Source organism: Cryptomeria japonica, chromosome 5, assembly GCF_030272615.1.
Source record: "Cryptomeria japonica chromosome 5, Sugi_1.0, whole genome shotgun sequence".
Classification (NCBI taxonomy): Eukaryota; Viridiplantae; Streptophyta; class Pinopsida; order Cupressales; family Cupressaceae; genus Cryptomeria; species Cryptomeria japonica.
The window spans coordinates 28,938,804-28,960,666 of record NC_081409.1 but is presented as its reverse complement, the minus strand read 5'-3'; the positions used below and the strand labels follow the sequence as shown (position 1 = coordinate 28,960,666).

Sequence of the window (21,863 nt, the reverse complement as noted above, 5' to 3'; positions counted from 1 at the left end):
ACTAACATAGATGGGTAAAGAATTGCAAAAAATGTGCTTTCTTCTCTAGAAAGAAAAGGCTAGCTGCCCTACCTCTCCACCCTATTCAAGCAGATTAACCATTCGCACAATGGGGTTTAGAATTCATTGGCATGATAAATCCACCTTATAGTGCTGGCCACAGGTGGATCTTGGTCGCAACAGACTACTTCACTAGGTGGACAAAGGCAGTTGCATGAGGGATGCCACTGAAGCCTCAGTGTTGGAATTCCTTGATGGAATTGTGACAAGATTCGGTGTCCCCTCCACCATCATATCAGATAATGCCAAGGCATTCGTTGGAACCCAAATCAGTTTTTGAGCAATTAAGCATGGTGTATGCTTGAAAACTTCATCTAATTATTACCCTCAGGGGAATGGCTTAGTTGAATCTTCCAATAAGAACCTCATCAGGATAATCAAAAGGACGATTGAAGACAACCAGAGGTCTTGGCATACTAAGTTGAGGACAGCCTTATGGGCTAACAAGATCACACCCAAGATGGTGATCAGTAACTCCCCTTTCATGCTGGTGTATGGGAAAGAAGCAAGACTCCCATCTTCCCTAGAGTTACCCTCTCTTGAACTAGCACATCAGCTAGAATTGCCATGATAGTAAGGCTAGCTGAGCTAATGGAGTTGGAAGAGGTTAGAAGTCAGGCTATGCATACGCTTGAGGCTCATCAAGAACAAGTCAAGAGAGGTTTTGACAAAAAGGCTACTAATAAGGTCTTCAAAGAGGGAGATCTAGTTCTCAAGTGGGATGCAAACAGAACCAAAGTCGACACTCCAAATTTGATGCTATTTGGAGTGGTTTGTATGTCATCACCAGTTGCAACGAGGCCAATGCATTTCATCTCTCCAAGCTTGATGGTGAAGTTCTTCCAATCCGGTGAATGGGATTCATCTCAATCCTTGCTTCTAAAGAGGGTCTTGATGACAATGTAAATATATATTAGAGGTTGTTTTGCTTTCATAAGTGCTTTTGCACCTGTCGCATTCTCCTTAAGAGGGTGTGGTCTCTAGTTTCTAGTTTCCCTCCAAGTGATGGCACGCACATGTTTTGGGTCCTTCCAGTGACTCAATACCCAATGGATGCTTAAGGCTCTTGGATTTCATGCTTAGCTGGCAAGCATCCTGCAGAGGTCGCCAAAGTGTTGCCATTTTTATGAGATCCTTGGTCCATCAGTGAGAATCGATCAGAGATATGTTCCATGGACCAATGTTGTCCAAGTTGATCAAGGATAGGGCCAATGGTCATGAAGTGTTAAGTGTTGTCTTGTCAGGAGATAGGTTTCTCAATTCTTCACCTTCATGACCTCGGAATCCCAAAATCCCAAGTTTCCCAATTCTTTCCCTTCATGACCTTGGAATCCCAAAATCTAAGGTTTCCCAAGTCTTTCCCTTCAAGATCCCAGAATCCTGGAATCCCAGATTCCCAATTCTTTCCCTTCATGACCCTAGAATCCCAAGTTTCCCAAGTCTTTCCCTTCATGACCTCGGAATCTCAAAATCCCAGGTTTCCCAATTCTTTCCCTTCATGACCCTGGAATCCCAGGTTTCCCAGGTCTTTCCCTTCATGACCCCGGAATCCAAGAATCCCAGGTTTCCCAATTCTTTCCCTTCATGACCTCGAAATCCCGGAATCCCAGGTTTCCCAATTCTTTTCCTTCATGACCCCAGAATCCTGGAATCTCAGGTTTTCAACTTCCGACTTCCGACGACTTGAGACACTTCCAGATGACGTGATCAACACTCAAGGCTCTTAATGCTCCACCAACTCCTACGATTTGTCTACTTTCATCCGTGGAGCTACAGGAGCACATTTAATGTTTTTGCAGGATGGCCATCATGTGGAGTACAAGTCATGCCCATTTATGGTTACTCGATGATCTTATGTCAGGACTGCATGCTCTGACTTTAGAATGTCAAGCAATCCACCTCCTAGAAGGACTTTTCTTCTTGGGATTGCCTTGTCAGGGTATGGCTAGGTTGCTTGCACGCACACCATGTCAGGTCTGTGCACTTCCCTGCCTTCCCTGACTGACATTCCTTTGCACACAAAAGGGTTAAGGCTTCTCTTCCTTGACCAATGGTCTCTCCTCTACAACCAGTTTGCTATATATAGGCTATTAAGCCACATTGTAAAGGGTTCTCTCCCTGCTCGTTTGGAGCTATTATTTGCTCTTTCACTTCTCTTAAAGACTTGTATATTTCTTGCATTTTTGTAACTATAAGTTTGGTCATTGGCCTTAGAATGAATTGAAATTACAGTTCTTGCCTCCCTTCAACTTATGCATGTTGTGTATGTTTCCTTACCTTCATTATAAGTGTATGTTTTGTGGCTTTTCTCTCATATATATGTTGTGTGAACTTGTTTCTGAGTGTGACTTGTGGAAAACCCTCTCCCCTCTTGACATTCAACAAATTCTGACCTCCATACATGTGTTTGGGGTCATTCATGCAACTGAAGTAAGTGCATCTCCTGGGTATTTTGATTGATTCTTTGTCACTTCTGGGTGGAGAGAGAAACATCTCTTATCTTGGTGCATCACATCCTTTCATTTTTGCATTTCCTTCTTCCCTTTTCCTCTGCAAGTTGTTAGGATAGGTTTAGAAGTAGAATTTGGAGCATTGAGTTGGTTCAACACCTACACTTGGATTGAGAAGGAAACCGGCCATCTTCTGAGATTCAACCCCCTTGCGCAAGGTTCCACACTTGGGAGTTGTTTACATGTTTCACAAGGTTGTTGAGTTGACAGCTCAGCAAGGGTGCAAGCTTTTGTGACAACAGTAACTTGAAATATGGGTCAATGAGTTTGACTCAAAAATAGTACAATTGAATCCTGATATAAATATCATAAATTGAAATGTTGAAAAAAAACTTAAAAAGTTTAGTAACTCCTGTGTAGTTTATCCAAGAAAGCTTTGACTATTGAGCAGACTTCGATAAAAATTTAACATGGCAATAATCAAATACATAGGTATATACAAGTCAGCAGGTTTTATTTAAAATTCAATCCTTTTATGTGGCTAATTACCATAGAAAGAGTAAAAATTGAGGCTCTCGTAGCAATACACCAAATCTCAACTTCCATTAGTGCCTCTCTGATTCTTTAATTTTTGTGGGTGCTATGGCATCTCTTCAAAGTTCCAAACATGAGTTTAAGGAACTTTAAAAGAATGCCTCTTGGAGCCCATTCTCCATGAGCTTTGGTGACTTCTCAATCATTTCTCACTATTTGACATATACACAGGTTTGATATTATGCATAGAATCCCAAATGATATAGTGATTCCATACTGACATTCTCAACATATCTATGGTCTGGTAGCTGCTACAAGGAAAAGTTAGACATAGAACTTGTTTGATTTCATCAGAATTGTACCTTTTTTCAGCACACATGGTGCCCAAGTCCTACAAAGTAGAGTGCATTCATCCCCAGTCAAGTAGGTTTACCTATTAGAGATTATCTGCTTAAACTATATCTCCATCTTTTTTCCCGATTTCATAAGAAATTATATATAGTCAAGATTGTGTGAAATTCTTAGAAAAATACATCAGATTCATTGACAAATAATTTCAATTCCATATGTACACAATCAAATTCACACCAAACAAGTTTGTGCGAGGATGATGAACAAAGTTTCAAACTATATTACATCATTTCATTTCATTGCTTATGAATATCACACATGCTTTTTTCTCATACCTGTGTTTATATAAATGGACCCAGGGCGCAAATTATCATGGGCTTGTATGATGCTCTTTTCAATACCATCAACAATCACATCAAATGATTGTCGAACAAACCCAAGAGAGGTAACAATATAAATAATATACTGAAGGTAGCCTCCAGGACCAGCATGTGTGTGAATACCACTTATGGCTACATTTTTCTCATTGTACAGCCCCCCATACCTGTCAAAGAAAACACAAATCAACATCTTGATAATCAGAAGTTGCAAATATATAAAATTTCCAAATGCTTGAGTTTATTTCACTTGCAACAGAAGGAAGAAATATAGGAAACCACTATGAGACTTTAACAAGAATTCAAGTAATGCACATAAATATTTATAAATTTCTAGGGTGAATTGAGAAGTTCACTTGTCTACTTAAAAAATTGAAATTGAATACTCTTACCAAAAACAGCATTTGAGTTGAACAATGTAATCAAACTACTTACCAAATTTAAGAAAGAATCAAGAAAGGATAAATGTCTAAACAAAATAGTTCCAAGGTTAGGGTTTGTATGCAAGTTCCAAATCAATGTGGCCCATGCCACAATTAATTTATATTCCATCCCTATCTCATTCTCTTTCTCTATCTATTACTCATGCTTCATAACAATATCTACTCTCCTGCACTACATGATGATGATGTCTAATAGAGGTCAGATTATCTCTACCATTTTTGCAATGCTAGCATTTGAATTCACACCTCTTATTGTAACACAAAAACAAATGTCCATTAAAACTAAAACTATCCTAAAATTGGACAGTATATACATAGAATGTATAATCTTTACAATGACTTTTGAGGTGGTCCACATTCATGTTGAATATAGATGTAAATGTGTATCTTTTTGGTTTTGCCTAGGGTAAAAGGTTAATCTTTTAATACTAAACAAATGATTTATGCTTTTTGAGTAAAACCAAACCCTAGAACTAGACACTTATAATATTTAGTTAATGTAATGTCCCCTTCTCAAGCACAATCAGTTGATGGACAATTAGCTTACTTTCCAAGTTTCCAATAGGCTAATTGGTAAGTAAAGGGGAAATCCAAAGTTTGTGGAGAGAATAGGTTCAATTTAGCAAGGTTGTCATTTTTGGCAATGAGCTCAATTGGTGGTGTGGATCATCATGACACTTCCAAAATTCATTTTTGACCTTTTGGGAGCTCTCCAAACTTCTTGGAGGAGCAAGCTATTTTTAGTAAGTCACCCAATTGCCTCCAATCATTATCCCAAGTCTCCAGTGTCATGTTGGTAACAATGAATTCTATATCAAAATGTTCAAATTTGAATTCAGCAACCATAAAATTCAGATGAAGTCTAGCAAGGGTAAAAATTCGACATTAAATTTGTCATATATAATTTTTTTTAAATAATATAAGTAATATATCCATCATATTAATTATATTATTTAACATATATGTTTATATAAAATAATATAATTTAATAAAATAGCCTTTTAAGATAACAATATATACCTTATTAAATATAACATTTTAAAATTTATATAACTGTATTATAAAAAGTATAATATATCAATATTTTAAAATTTATATAGCTATATTATAAAAAAAATTAATATATCAATATTTAATATATTTGATTTATAGTTTATAAATTCTATTGAATATATTAATAAATATGGAGTCTAAACTATATTGAATCCCTAGGATGTCCGGTTCGCTAGTCCAAGCCCCTAGTCCTGGTCCGGTTCGACCTGGATCCTGATCCAAGGCCGGTTCTCCTGTGGGTCCAGACAGGGTCCATGACCACTAGGCCTGGTTTGAACTGGTTAGACCAAGTTCGAATCTGAGCGGACTAAGCCGAATTCCAGCGGACCACGAGAGAACCAAGCGGAAAAGTCCACCAAAAAGCACTTTAATTTTGCAAATTTAATAATTTTTTGACATCCAAAACCCTAAAAAGTGCTTTTATAATAACTTATGTTGGGTTTTATGTCTCATTTGGTGTGCAAATAGATCGTTTTCTCTTGAGCTGGAGAAAATAGGTGATTGAAGAAAAGTTTGGTTGAGTAAGAGGAAGTTGGAAGATCGATTGTGAAGCTTGATCAAGTGTTTGTGCTTCATTCCTACTCCTTTGCAAGCTTCTATTGGGTGAAAGAGGTAAGTGTTTTTTCATTTTATTTTGTCTTTGTTTAATTTCTTTAATTTTTTTCATTTCTCTTTGATTCATAATTGTCCAAAACTAAAAGTCTAAAAAATCTACCTATTTTTCTTTGCATTCTCTTGTTTTTATATTGAATTTGTATAAAATTTCTTCCCATAGGAATACAATGGCATCTACCTCTTCCTCCATAGGCAATGCTAGTAATGAACAACAACCAAATTCTGATTCTCCTTTGTGGAAGTATGTTGATATCATAAGACCCCTTCCAAGAGGTGGGGGAAATGTCGGGGTTGTGATAAAGAAAGGAATAGTTCATATTTTAGGGTGGCAAGCCATTTGTGTGGAATACCTGGTAGAGGAGTCAAGAAATGCCCTGGAAAAAAAAATGCTCCTATACCAAATGAGAGAGTATTAAAATATATCATGGAGCATGAAGAGGCAGAAGAGAGAGAAGCACGTAGACAAAACAAGCCCATTAAAAAAAATCAAAGGGAATGCTGCCCATCTTCAAATGTGATAGAAGACCACCCCTTTTTTTACTACCGCATCTAAGCCTGACATTGAAACTCAAGCACCCATTCCACGCAAAAGAAAGGGGCCTTTGGAAACTTATTTCAAAATGAGAATCGGGACATTGCTGACCAAGATGTAGCAAGATGTATATATGCAAATGGGCTGCCTTTCTGTGTTATTCACTCCCCATACTGGAAGAAGATGCTGAAAAGTGTCAATGAAGCTCCAAAAAGGTATAAGGGCCCCGAATATGAGAAGATACGCAAAACCTTGTTGGAAAGAGAGGTCAAGGGGGTTGAGGATGCATTGAAGCCCATAAGGGATTCATGGATTGAGACAGGGGTATCCATTGTTTAGATGGGTGGAAAGATTCAAGAAACCGTCCCTTGATCAATGTCATAGCGGTGTCCCCTAAAGGGGCAATGTTTTTTAAATCCGTTGATTGTGAAGGGCAAGTAAAAGATGGGCAATTTATTGTTGATATTCTCATCGCTGCCATTGAGTCAGTGGAACCTAAAAACGTTGTTCAAGTCATAATGGACAATGCAAAAAATTGTAGAGTAGTTGGTTTGTTGGTTGAAGAGCAATATCAGCATATCTTTTGGACACCTTGTGCGGTCCACTCGGTCAATCTTATGCTAAAAAAGATTGGGAATAAAATTGATTGGATAAAAGATGTGTATGCAGAGGCTGAAGACATCCACATGTTCATCACGAACCACCAAATGTCTCAAGTAATTTTCAGATTATTCTCAAATTTGGAGCCATTGAAGGTAAATGAACTTGAACTTGAAGTGGTAATTTAATTAAAAAAATTAAAATTAGTATTAGAAATTTTCTGATTTTCATAACATAATTGTGTAATGTGTATTCTTTGTACATGTTTGTCTCTATTTAATTCTATTTTTTTGCTTTAATTTCTATTACAGGTTGCTAAAACCCATTTTGCATCTAACTTAATCGTCTTGAGATGACTTGTAAAAGTGAAAGGGGCAATTTGCAATATGGTGATCAGTAATAATTGGACTATATGGAAGCAAAGCAACAGTGAGAGGGCAGCAAGAATTAGGGTAAGGATATTGAATGAGTTATGGTGGGAAAATGTGGAGTATCTCCTTCACTTCACCGAGCCCATTATGGACTTGCTTCGCTACACTGACATGGATAGGCCTTGCATAGGAGAGGTGTATGATGGCATTGACTCAATGCTTGAGAAGATGAAGAAAATCATAAATGAGAAAGAGAAAGACCCCCAGGAGACCTTCTTCAAACAATTGTTTTAGAACGATGGAACAAGATGACCACTCCTCTACATCTTCTTGCCTCTGCATTGACGCCAAAATATTATAGCAACCAATTTCTTGATATGTCGGGAAGGCTTCCACCATATAGAGATTTAGAAGTGTCAGATGGGTACAAGGAAGCATTCATGAGACTCTTTCCTGATAATGATTTGTGAGATTTGATTTCAAATGAGTTCATAGAGTTTGTGAATGCAAGAGGTCTAAGTATTGACGCTCTTTGTCATCGATTTAAGAAGGATGCCCATAGTTGTTGGTACCTCCATGGCCAAAAATTCCAATTGCTACAGCCCCTAGCAATCAAAATTATATCACAAGTAAGTTTTCTTTAATAATTTTAATTTACTTTGTCTTCATATGTTGCTAGAAATTTTATAACTTTAGGTCTTTAATAATTTAGTTTTAATTGTTTATTTTGCCCTGTCTTCATAGGTTGCCAGTTCATCTACATCAGAAAGAAATTGGAGCACATATTCTTTCATCCACTTAGTAAAGCGCAATAGGTTGCAATCAAAAAGAGCGGAGAACTTAGTATATGTGCATTCCAACTTGCGTCTCCTTTCACACAAGCAGAATGAATACAAACAAGGGGATTCAAAGAGATATGGGATATGAATGCAGAGCATACGGACTTGGATGCTTCCACTTCTCAGCTTGTAGTTGCTTCATTGGAGGACTTATAGCGAGAATGTTATTGGTGCAGCTGATCCCATTCGCCTTGGCAGTATCGGTGAAACAACTAATGTCGTTGAAGAAGAAGAAGAAGATTTAAACAATTTAAATTAAACTTAGTATAAAGTTCCAATTGTTGCAAATTGAATTTTGAAACAATGATACTTTAACTTGATATTATCATTTTAATATTTTGATGTTGAACTTGAAGTATATGATGCTATGATTATAAGTTTATACTTTATGGTGTTTTTGTTGTTTATATGATATTATGTGACATTTGTTGACGTGGCTAAAGTCGTGCTGCTACAACTCTTTCCAATCAACGCAGAATAGAATGCTAAGTATCATATCCTCTCTTGAGATAAGGAAATTCCTAATGTTGTTTTAGTTGATCAATGGGGACGACCTCAAGGTTTTGATTGTCAGGTCTTGACTGCAGGATAGCTCAACAGTTTGATATATTTTGCTAGAAACACAAAGGGCACTTACGGTTAGACAGAATTGGTTTTGTTCGCATAGGTTCCCTAAGATCCTACAGTTTTGATTTCATCCAATTTTTCTTTAATACGATGCTGTTCAGACTTCAACTCTAGTAAACAAAAGGGAAAAAGGAAGGGAAAAGAGGGAGAAAATGCCTAATTAATCTACCTAAAAATAACACCTTCAAGCTAATAGACAGAAATCTTGCAATAATCAAATTTTATTTCGCCAGCAATTTGCACAACTACATTAAATTGATGCAATCTCCAAAGGGGAAACAGATTTTCAAGTTTTTAAATATAAACACTGAATTTGAGAGATTCATACATTCCATGTTCAAAAACCAAACTAAGCATATTAATAAGTTCAGACTAACCATGCAGAGGAACTGGCAATCAGCCAATCCTAAATGGTATGAACGAAGATTTCTATTAGATATCAACTTGCACATATTATTTTGTAAAGCAAAATGCATACATAAATTTACAGAGTGAAGAAATAGACCATGCACTCACATGAAACAGCAACAGCTTTAATTTCCATTAAGTCTGAATATATTTCTGCAGAGCTTTTGCAACAATCCACAATTTCTTACTAAAATAAGAGAGGAACCAGCCTCCTTATATAGACCTTCAAAATGGATGAATGGTCAGGATTAGATTCTACAAATGGCCCAGATTCATCCAGTGAAACATAGCTGCCCATACCCATAAATGGAAAACAAAATATCACCACCAACCATAAAGTAACTAATAACTACCAACTACCAAACATAAAGCTGCTCCAAAAAGTGCACTTGCACTGAGCTCAAAAATTTACAATGACTTTGGTAGTTGGAAAGGAACTTTATGTTCAAAAAGTGCACTTAGAATTTGAAAAAAACAGATATTCTCAAGAAAGCACTTTTTCCTTCCCCGAGGTAGACTCTTTTTCCACAAATTCAACCTTGTTGCGCTAGTACTCTCCCTAGATATCCCGATCCGCTGCATGTTCTACCTGAACGTAGTCCTGGAATCTTAGGCACAACTCGAATAGTTCGGTTGTTGGAGGTATAGGAGGATTAAACATTTTATACTGAATACCCTCTAGGAGGCTACCTACATTCTCCAGCTCTTCTCTCTAATATAATTTATGATCTTCAAAACACAATATATCTGCCTGTAGCCCACTAGCAAATTCCAGGTCCTCCGTGGAGTAGGTGACTTTGGTTTTCAGCCTGTCCTCCCACTGTGGTTGTACCTCATTATCTATCATACTACTCTTCCATCCAGGGACCATTGATCTGAGGATCTTTTCACCAAGATCCTTCACGTTTGACAAAACATCATCGCACTTATCTTGCATTTTGTTGATATTATCCTTCATGTCATTCTTCATGTTGAGAATCCAATACCATTCTTTGAAGGTATTGACATCATAGGGATCTAGGATAATATGCAGTTGGGGATCAGAGTGTGGGTCCAAAATAGAGCCCATATGAGGGACAATGCCTTGGCAATCGCCTCATGAGCATTATAACATTCTTTCCTCAGCTTACACATTTTGATAAGAGTGCTTTCCCTATGGAGAGCCATTTCTCGCACATCTTTGTAGATTTGCTCTCCCTTTTCCTTAATGCCCTGAATCCATTCCCTGACGGCCTTGGCGGTATCACGCACTCCGTCAAATTCAGTTGTAGTCTTTTGTGCTAACGCCAATGGGGGAACATGGGATTTAGCGGCATGCTGCAGCGGTCTCAACAAGTGATCTATGTACCCTTCAATTTGCTCAGCACAAGCCTGGTACATATCTCTCTCAGTGGTCATTTCGTCCAACTATCTGAGCATATTTTGCACAGAATCCTTGAATTCTTCCCTCTCCTGCTCTTTGGCTGCTCGCCCTATTGGGATGGTCGTGACGTTGTAATTAGCCAATGCAATCTGATGTGTTGGTTTGTCTGCAGGTGGGGTAGCAATATGAATCGTGTGATTCCTTTGCTCATCTTTAGTGATCTTGGAGTAAGTCTTCGGCTTTTTCCTGCCTTTGGATTTTATTTTTCCTAATCGAGAGAAGATATCCTCCAAGTTAATTGGTGGTTTGACAGCCACTTTCCGCTGTGCATGAGCTATTAACCAGTCCTAAGAGATGGTTTGTCCAGATGTAATTGCTAGATTCTCACTCTGTTCTTTGGAGGCCTCAGCTGACTCACTGCTTATCCATAACTGACCAGATATAGGGGGAATGGGAGCAGTATCCAATCCTTTACTCACGGCTGAGCTCTCTCCCACTTCACTGAGCAAGTGTTGGGTATCCTGTAGTAATGGTTGCTCTTCAGTCCTGGTGGGTTCTTGAGTTCCATCTTCTTTCTATTCTCCCTCAACCATGGTGTCATCTTTGTTGCCGCTTTCCTGCTGCAACTCATGCCTGCTATCTTGCATGAGCTCTTGTTTACCAATCCCTTGATCAGGTGCAATCTCTCCCTCCTCGACTTGATTTCCAAGTCCATCCAAACCAATGATCCTCACCTTTGCTTCTTGCTCATTTTGTTTTTTAAGATCATTTGCCTTGAATGCAACAGGATCATTTTGTGAAGGTGGAGTGGGTATGTAATCAAGTTCAACCACATCATCCTCTGAATTGGGGTCCTTGGATGAGGAAGTAACCTCTGGCCTCCTAATTGGGATCTTTTCTCTTCTTGTTCTTTTCAATGTTCGAGTCCCCCTATTGGCCCTTTCTTTCTTTCTCTTCTTTTCGGGTTTCTCAACCTCTTCCTTTGGCGCGCTTGAGGTTCCTTCGTCCTTTGAAAACTAGGAATCGAGACTACCCATCAAATTGTATGTGAATTGGATTCCTTCATGGGTCAGCCTCTCAATTTGTTGGGATAACCAGTTATCTGTGTACCTTCTTGGACCTTCCATGATTGCTTCAAAATCTATGATTGGGTCCTAAGTCCAATCAATGGTTGGCGGGAGGTCCTTGACTGCTTCAAATTCCCGGACTTGCAAGCAATTTCCATAGTCCGTTACTTGATCTGGGACATGGTGGTACTCATAAAGCCACATTTGCTAAACACTCAACCTGGAATATTCCCGCCAACGGACCTCAAAGTCATCTGAACAATTGCTCCAATAGTCCTCTATCGATGCCTTGGCCCTATAATGCTTGTCATAGGCCTTCTTTCCCAATCCTCATGGTCAAAGCATTTCCTAGGGAAATGCTCCTGTAAGCAATAGGACGCCAATTCAGCAAATGATTCTTCAGCTTGCACCGAATTTTTGAAGTGCGCATCAAGATTACCCAAAATCATAGGGAAGGTGAACCCCGATTGCTTTTTTGTCTCTGAGTAAGCTACCTACTGGGTGTGCCTGCCTTGCTACCTCCATGAGGATTAATCTGTCTGATGGATAGTGCGGAAGCCAGTATGGTGTTCCCTCAAAACCTGCTATTCTAATGTAGGTGAATCTGGGGAACTGGATGAACCATCCACTGTATTTTCGGATCAGGGTGGTAGCCTATTTTGACAGCCTTATATGCAATCCTCCTTGCATTAATCTAACCAAGCGCATTTTAAAAGCGTCATTAACACACTCGTACTGACCAATTGTGTATGCAACGTTATTCTTATCTCTCTGGGCAATGTCATAGTAATGCAACTGAGGGTAGCAATCGTATACCTTCACTTGATTCAACCCGTTCCCAATCTCACCTTTCTTAATTAATCCCGTCAGCGACTGGTGTCGAGCAAACATGTAGACCAAGTAGGAAGTCATGAAAAAGTACTTTTTTTCTTCAAGCTCAACCAACTGTGTATGAATATTGTCGCTGATGATCTGAGCCCAGTCGAACTTAGACTTCCCAGCAAAGACTTGCTCAATGAAGTAGAACATCCATTCCTAGAAGAGATTGGATTGAGGAAGTCCCATGACCCGGTTGAGTAAGGTAACCATATCACCATACTCATTGTGAAAATCGCTTCTAGGGGTCTTTTTACTGATTCTAGCGCTTGGTGATCTTCTCTCACTGAACCATTCTTCGTTTATCAATGTTTTGCACTTAGTAGGATTCATGTCATAGACAACTTGAGCCTCATCGATAGTTGTGGCAATGGGATCATAAGGAAATAGGGATATCAAATGCTTCCCCAAGGGCTTCAAGCGTGAAGGCATGAAGTCAACTAGTACCATCCCCTTCAATACCACTAATCTGGTTTCTAGCTGATAATGTTTAGCAACCTCAACCACTAATTCATAATTTTGCACGGCCGGAGGGAAACCAGCTGCCTGAGCAATGCCACTCTCCATCATCTGTCTGGGCTTGCCATAGGCGTTAGGAGAGTACACTCTGTTCCTGAAATCCTAAATATCAATATGTCCTAGGTCCGTATCTCCTATGTTGTCCCACACACTCTGGACCTTTGACTCCTTGATTCCTCCTCCTTGGTACTAGTACTTCATTTTTTCAACCTTGCAGGGAATGTCAGCTTTGGAAATCCAGGATGTTCCAGTTGCGTCAGGTGCTTTTGAGGACTCTGTCACTGATTTAGGCACCTATCCTGCACAACCGGACACAGATTATGAGACAAGATTAAGGAAAAAAAACGGGTTAGCAAAGCCAGAAGACGGCGTTAGCATTAAAATTGACGATCAACAAGGTAATCGAAATTTGAAAACATTGCTAAAACGCGACATTTAAACAATTTAAATTTGATCATCCGGGAGCCAAATGCACTTTGAAGCTGAAAATCAGGTTGGCTTGGTTAATTGTTGTTCTTGGAGCGGATTTTCGAAATGTTACTCCTGATTGCTAATGGCGGAAAGTTGCAAACGTTTTGGCTTGTGACTCAACGATTGAATGTTTTGATAATTGTATGTTGATTGTTTCAAGAATGCACTTGGAAAAGAGTGTTTTGTGTTTTTAAGTTTAGACCTGAATTTTCCAGAATTTCTCTAAGTCCGAAATTTCAATCTAAAGGCCGATTTCGCCAGTTGGTTGTTGTTGCATGTTATGTTGATATTTTCTTAAATTATAACCTTCAAAGTTTTCACTCTTTCATTTACATTCTAACCCTAGGTTAACTATCATGACCATTTTGCACAAACAAAACCGATTTGGGGAGACTATTGACTTACCTGGCAATATTGAAAAGCTTATCTCGGATGCCCTTGGAAGGCAAAACTCGGCTTTGATCCTCTGATTTCAAAGTTTTCCTCCTTGTATGCACCACACTTTAGCAACTTTGGGCTTCTTTTGCAAAAAACATGTGATCTTTTTAGCAAGCGTTTTTGACTTCTATAAATTCAGCTCTCTGGAAGGAAATGCAAGTATTTTACCTTTTGTCAAACCAGTAAACTTCTTTACATGCCCCCTTGCTTGGCGAATTTCGGGATTTCTACTAAAAAGTGCACAATCTTCATTCTACTTATCTCTCTCTTTGCACGATTTGAAGTACAATGGGCGATGAAGCTCTTGGTTTTATTTTCGGCTCATTGGCAAATAACACGACTTTCTCTCTGAATGAGTTTCGCGATTTTCACTGCTCATGCAACTTTATGGCATAATTTGTAAACTTCGGCTTATTAGATCAATTCGCGAAGTTTTGAAGACCTGAAGTTTTCGGGTAAATGGGTGTTTTCACGCGATTTTCGGCCTTTGACCCGAAACTTTGCGACTTATATCTCTTTGATGATTTCTCACGACTTCAACATCTAACGCGATTTTCTTCATTTTCGGGTTGAATGCTCATTTTGCGTGATTTTCTAGCCATTGAAGTTTTAATGAGATTTTCGGGCAAAGGAAAAGTTTCGCGAGATTTAAAGTTAACACCTCTCCTACCTTTTTCGGCTTACTAGCCGATTTTGCAAATTCAAGTTGATTTTCGGGTTAGATTACATTTTTGCAAACTTTAACTCTTACTTCTTTTCGGCCAACAGAGACTTAATGCGCGATTCAGAAACTTTGATATGATTTTAGGGAAAAAATCCTAAAATGCGCGATTTTCTTTCTTCATGATTTTTTCGGGCAACTTAGCAATTTTGCGAACTTTAAGTTTTCGGCCTAGATCATGTTTTGCAAACTTTAGTGATTTTTGGCCCTTTTGGCTTATTTGTGTGATTTAAAACTTGTCTTTTCTCCATTTCGGCCTGAATGGGAATTTTGTGAGTTTTCTTTAAATGACCTCCCACTTCGGCTTTATGGCCCAAATTTTGAACTTATCCTTGCATTTTGGCCTAGGAGGCCAAATTTTGAGCTCTTCCTAGCATTTTGGGCTAGTAGGCTGAATTTTGAGCTTTATGAATTTCGGTTTAAGAGGCAATTTTGTGAGCCTTTTTACCTTTGCTTTGTTTCTCACATTTCGACCTACTAAGCCGATTTTCAAACTTTTGTATGCATTTTGGTTTACAAAGCCGATTCTGAACTTCAACGTTGTAACGTTTTGGGCCTTAGAGATTTTGAATTTGCATTTTGGCCTTAGGGGACGATTTTGGCTCTCAAGAGGTCTTAAAGACATTTTCAACTCGGCTTCAGGATCATTTCGCAAACTTTCAATTTTCAAAACCCCTTGGTGGCTTGCTCATCTGACTTAGATGCAAAATTTTGCTTCTCATTTCCAAGATGTAAACACCCCAATACCTAGAACTTAGGCTAGTCATCCTCTCATCATTCAAAAGTTTCTTAGCTGCTACATCTTCCCTCAGCGAATTATCAGGCCTCCTACTCAAGACCTGAGCAAGGACGAGATGGAAAACCAAAAAGAAGGGGGGACCCTGTCAACGACAAACGACAGGGAGTGTGTGCAAGGCACAACATTCCGATCTTAATTCATGCTTATAGGCTGCATAAATATATATATTATATATATTATAATATATATATTTTTACATGTTTTTGTACTAACGAACCCAAACCCCTTTCAAAATTTTGCCGTACCGGCGAACCGGTTCTTCAAACCCGAACCCAAATCGGCAACTTAAAAAAATAAAACCTAAAAAAACAAATAAAACATGACGGAGACAAAAGGAAAGAAGCGGCAGCAGGAGTTTGAGAATGGAATGGATTGTACACGGCGAAGGCAGCAGGGGTTCAAGAATGGTATGGAAGCCGTGGAGTTGCCTCTCCACAAAATGCTCTCACCTCGCCAGAATATGCACACCAGCCACATTCTGCTAGCCACAAAAGGTCGAGTGCTGCAAGAAAATGGCAGAAAAAGAAGTGTGCATAGGAGGGTTTTTCCGTACAAATAAATGATCAAAATTCAACGAATTTTTTATAAATATTTGAAATTCGGCAAAATTCGAATTTCAACCATGAAATTCGCCAAATGGTGTGACTTAGAATGAATGAATGTTTTTGATAACGTCCACGAGGCCAAACAACCTATGGCCTATGGGACCTACGGATAGCCAGAAAAGGAAGCATGCAAAGCCCAAACAAAATATTGTGATTGCTAAACCTCCTTTTCCTTTTGCATCTTGGATCTTCTACTATGTATCTTGATTAGGAAATCTGCAACTCTTGTTATCTTTTCTTTGTCGAATAGGTTACTCAAGGTGTTTACATTTAGTGTCTCAGCATAGTTGATCCCAATATCATTGTAGGCTGGACACTCCATGATGTAATGTCATTTTGTCTCCACCACCCCTCGAGTGCAATATCTAATCTTTTATCTTCCCATTCCTCTTTAGGTATCATCCATCTTCCTGTTTCGCATCTAAGTTGATGTGAGTTGGTTCTTACCTGAGCAATTACATTTTTGTCATCCATTTTATTTCCATTCCTATGTAGTTCTTTTGTGTATGGTCATGTGTGGGATTGAAATGTTTGATATAGCATTCCTTTTTCCTCCCTATTTGAACTATCCACATGTTTTCTTTGATTTTTTCTTGCATGTACTTTTTAATTTCTCCATTGTTATTTGGACAATCTTTTATGTTAATATCCCACTTCTTCATCCATTTACTGTTTTGTTTCATCCATGTGCTCTTCCTTCTATCTAGTTTCTCTCCCGCTGCCATTTTTGGCCAGAAATGTATCTCCATGTTTTCTAATCTTCTTAGATAACTTAGCAACCGGAACATAGCCGATGCCTCAATAAGAAAAGCCCCTACTTCTGCTAGAACAATCTCATATGGGATAGATGATTTAATATTGAGGCTAGTCATAATTAAATGTTTTTGTAATCTCTCTATTTGTCTCCATTTCCTTGTTGAAGTGTTGCTGCCCCATACCTCAGAACCGTATAGTACCACCAAAACCACAAGAAGCCCAAAAAGAGTTTTCTTAGTTTTCCAATCCCATAGTTCAGCTCTTCTACATCTATTTTGGAGTGAGTATAAGGCTTTCCATCTCCCTTGGATCCTTTATTCTCGATATGTTTCCCAGCTGAGTTTTTTTAATCAAAGTTTGATTTCTATGCCATTTCAATGCTTTCTGCAACTTGGATAAATTAATTCAATTATTCACTTAAGTTGTCCAAGTGTTAAAATAATTGACGGCTTAGTGTAATAATTCTTTATAAAGGTGATAAAGTGGTTTTCAAAGTTGGACTCCTAGGACATGGGAGGCCTTTTTTCTCATTGAAATATGTTGGTAAACAAATTTGTGATTGCGATTGTTTCTCTGAAACTAACACTATTTGCCCAAAGAGCAATGACAACTGTGCCAGAAGTTGGAGAGCTTGCAGCAAAACCAAAATCTTCCTCTGCGTTTAAGAGGGGCAGCTCCCTTGTATGATGGAAGTTTTTAGGATTTTTTGTGTACTTTTATCCTGAAAGTACAAAAAGGAAAGGAAACTAAACTAAAGAAAGATGATTAACAAAAACCCCAATAGTAGACATACGAATACTGACTGAGATTTCACAAGTGACGACAGATTACAAAGGGGGTTTTAGCACAAAATATGTTTGATACGCAATGCCAAAAGAAAGATAACTAATCTCAACATATGAGGAAATAGGTTATCTTATCAAATTCAAACCAACATACTAGGGTATGATTGTGTTTCATCATTTACATTGTCATTTGAGTTGAAGATCAATGGATTACACAAATGCACAAAGGGATTACCAGTTTAACATATGAGAAATCGATAATAATATTATAAACCAAAGAATCAATATTAAATAATTAAAAATAATCACATCAATTTGTGAATAGGACAACTATGTTTCAGCACCAAATGGACAATAATAATTCATCCAAATGAAAGACTTCTTTACTCTCACCATTGCATCTTAATTTTTAAATCCACAAGGCCTTGAAAAAATGTCTGCTACATGCCAGTCATTTCAGAATTACCAATCCAAACCAACAGAGAAGAAAGGTTGAAAACGCATCAAATCAATTCACATGGAATTCACAACAAGGTATAATTCCCTTGTCAAAATTTCGCCGCACTTCCCTATCTTTTCAATTTATGGCAAGCAAAAAACAAATTTCAGCAATGGAGCAAAGAAGTTTTTTTTTTCCATTCTATTGTGCAAAAATGAAATAGGCTTTACCTTTTTGCCATTTTAAGAGGTCAAATTAGGGTTGGGGGGTCAGATTTGCCTTTTTAGCAAAACAATTTTTTTTTGAAAGAGTAAAAAAAAAAAACATTGCTGTCAAATTCTTCATGGCTCCCTTCAAAATTGTCAAAATTCCTCATGGGTTCGCAGGGCCAAACCCACAAAGATCTAGATCCAGACCGGGACCCGAGGGATCACCTTGCAGAACCCAGTAACATAGTCGTGGATGGACAAAACTTTTTCCTCCTATTTCTTGGGAGACAATGTAGTGGTATTACCTGCAAATCCTCTTGATTTTCATGTCCTAGATTATAGTGTTAAGGCAACAGTGGACAAAATTGTTAGCTGATCACTTGTCTTCAAATGCTTGGGGAAGTGTCCCCTTGTTGAAGACTTTGAGTTCTAAGAAACATACCTTGTGCAACAGGCATGACCCTTGCTTTTTGGAAAAATTAGTTTATGCATGGTACCATGGGCTCCCTTATTTGATCCTGCAATTATTGTCATCTCCAAAATACCAATTTGGCTACACCTTTACAACCTTCCTCTAGTAATGAGAAACTCTAAAATTATTCAAATTTTGATTACTCAAGTTGGTGGTTTTGTGAAATTGGATGCAAATATGGAAGTTTCAAAGTGCATGCATGTGACGGTTTGTGCCATGACTGATATTGCAAAGCCCTTTACTATCAAATTCACTCTTCATAAGGTATCTAGACACCATTTTTGAACTTTGAAGGGTTTCCTTTGAGGTGCTTTCCCTGCAATATAATTGGCCCCAAAATCTTTGGCTGTTAAATCAAATTTTCTCCTAGCTCATGACCTATAAACTTCATGAAATGGGTGCAAAAACCGAGTAGCCTTAATGCAAATTTTATTTAGTGCAAGCATGGACATTTTTTTGAGTAGTATTCAACATCCGTCTCACAAACTAGGGATGAGGATGGGGATTTTGGTCTATGATTGTGCCTCCCATGGCTCCACCTAAGGAAACAACATCAATTCCCTCCATTCCCAAGAAAACTCTTCCCATGAGGCTCCTCGCATTGATCATTTTCATGAGTATGAGTAAGACTTTCGGCGTTGTATGGAGCAGGTTTTCGAAGATGAGGACCATTTCCTTTAAGTGCTTTCAAAAGAATAGGATTTAGAGATGATGGATTTCCTTGAGGATAGAGATAAATAGGACTTTATCTTTATACCACAACCATATCCCAAATTGCAAGTAAGGTCATCGAACCAAATTATGGAACTTTAGGAAAGCAAAAGGGAAGGAAAACATAAGTTGGAAAATTATAGATGAAAGCTGACAACTAAGTGGGTGGTGGCATGCAATGGAGCATGGATGCTCTCCTCACAAGGAATATTAGGAAGAATTCCATAAAATACGGGGCGATGGTATGCAATCGTAACCAATGGTATGTTGTTAGTCTTTGGTGGATTCTTAGGTAGAATAGCCTCTCTTGTATTTCTTATTGTTTCTTCTATGTAAAGGACTGCAATCTCTTAGCAAACTCTTATTTTTTGATAAATTATGGAAGAGGGCCGTAATCTTTCACTTTGCCAATAATTAAAAGAAAATTGATTTCAGTAAACTGAAACTTTTCCAATTCTAGAGTGATTCATGACCTACAAAAAGACAAACCAACAAAATTTACACGTTTGTATAGCCAGTTCCTATAGAGAAGAACTAGAGTAAGAGGACCCTGGATCATAACATAAAAACAAAAGACTTTAAGAGCAAAAGCATAGAAACAAAGCAAAGAGCTTAAAACTAAAAGTGATTAAATCTCCAGAACCATAACATCATCCAAGTGAGGGAAGGATCCCCAATAAAGCAACTGTTAAGTTGCAGAAGACCAAAACAGATTGTAAAGAATGAATAATAGATATCCACAGAGAGAAAGGGGAGGAACTTATTTCCTGGCCAAGGGTCCAGCAAGGTACTGCCAACCCATCTACGAACCTTTCCAATCTTATATACACAAGACATTCATGAATGGATGAGGGGTTTGGGACGATAGTCTCTCGCCAATTCATAATACAACATTATGCCATTCACTAGAATAACCTCCATATGCTATCACATTGCGTGAAAGGAAAATAACATAATGACCGAATTAAATGTATCTATTGAGTGTTAAAGTCTCTAAAGTGAATGGTATCCACTCGTGCTCCGATGCCCATTTACCTTTAGCTATAGAGCACCTTGCTGGTGTGGAAAACAAGTTAATCGAAAAGCTCAAGCAGCGAGAGAAGAAAACGCCACAAAATGAAATATTATACAATAAGTAAGAGATATTGTAGCATTGACAGTGTATGTCCGTATGAATTTTAAACATAAATAACTACACAAACATATAGATATACATTTATATATGTTCACACAAACATACATGTTTATATATACACTACATACATATGGGACAAAGGTGTAGACTACAATTAGCGTATAAACATACCTGGACTTGAGTCGTTCGAGTACTTTAATCGTGACAAGCTGAGAGGCCATACATGCATCCAAATTAACAAAAACAACTCTGCTGCCACTGTCATTGGGATCGCCCACAATGAAGGTTCTTGCCCTTAGCCTGAAATGGATGCCTGATGCAATCTGATCACTGTTTGCATAGCCCATCATATTCACATCAGCAGCAGGTCCTGTTATATCATATGATCCTGTTCCGATCAAATAATTGGCCTCTGACAAGCCGCCCAGAGGGCATACGAATAACAAGAAAAACAGCCACATTAGCAACATGGGTATCATGCAAGTGGCACCCATTTCCATTTGGATGCTTCTTCAGGCTGGTCCAAATACAGGAGCAGTTAGGAAGGTATGTATGCATAAATGATGTATATGAAATATATATTTTACATTTGTAAATGGTGTCTGTATTCTCTTTAAACATCATCTGGTTTAATTGTCGATTCATTGACTTTTTAATCCCCAGAATTGACCTTCACGATTGAGTATGAATGCGTGGATTTTCTCCACTTTGGTCATATGCGAGTGAACAATAACTTGACACCTGTTAACTGGGGATGAGAACAGAACTGTCCTGAGGTTGAATTTAAGGCTTCTACCTAATTTGATGGTAACAGTCTGTTGACAGAACAGAACAGAACAGAATGTTTTCATCGTTCCCGAGGTGCAAAACAGCATACGAGGAACGAAACTCCAAAGAAAAAGACTACTCTAGATTTTGAAACAATTGATTTTCTAATTAGCAAAACCATTTTTAAAAAGTTAACAAACACGTCTGGCTCCTTTCTCTGGAGTGGTTTATTCTGAACTCGATCTTCCACTTTAATCCCTTTCAATTGGTTTGCTCCAGTTACTATGTTCTTTTGGGGGTTAAAACACCCGTTTAGATGAAAATATTCAGGTTAATTAAATAAAGAAAGTATTTAGCGAATAATTAATTTTAAAATAAGTTGTATTCTAAAATAAGTTGAGATTGATAACTGAAATTATTAAAATTAAATAAATTGTATATATATAAGTTTAAAATATGATTATGAAAA

The 21,863-nt window shown here is 38.1% G+C and overlaps 1 protein-coding gene across 1 annotated transcript in view; it reads right to left on the bottom strand.

Annotated features, from left to right (window-relative positions):
• The window catches only part of LOC131033659 (neutral ceramidase 2), a 94,374-nt gene extending 72,759 nt beyond the window's left edge, over positions 1–21,615 (bottom strand). Inside the window, exons 1-2 of the mRNA XM_057964924.2 lie at positions 20,798–21,615; positions 3,731–3,939 (exon numbers count right to left, since the gene is read on the bottom strand). Coding sequence (XP_057820907.2) covers positions 3,731–3,939; positions 20,798–21,126 — 538 coding nt within the window. The 5' untranslated portion in view covers positions 21,127–21,615. The remainder of the gene's footprint in view (positions 1–3,730; positions 3,940–20,797) is intronic.
• Positions 21,616–21,863: the final 248 nt, after the last annotated feature.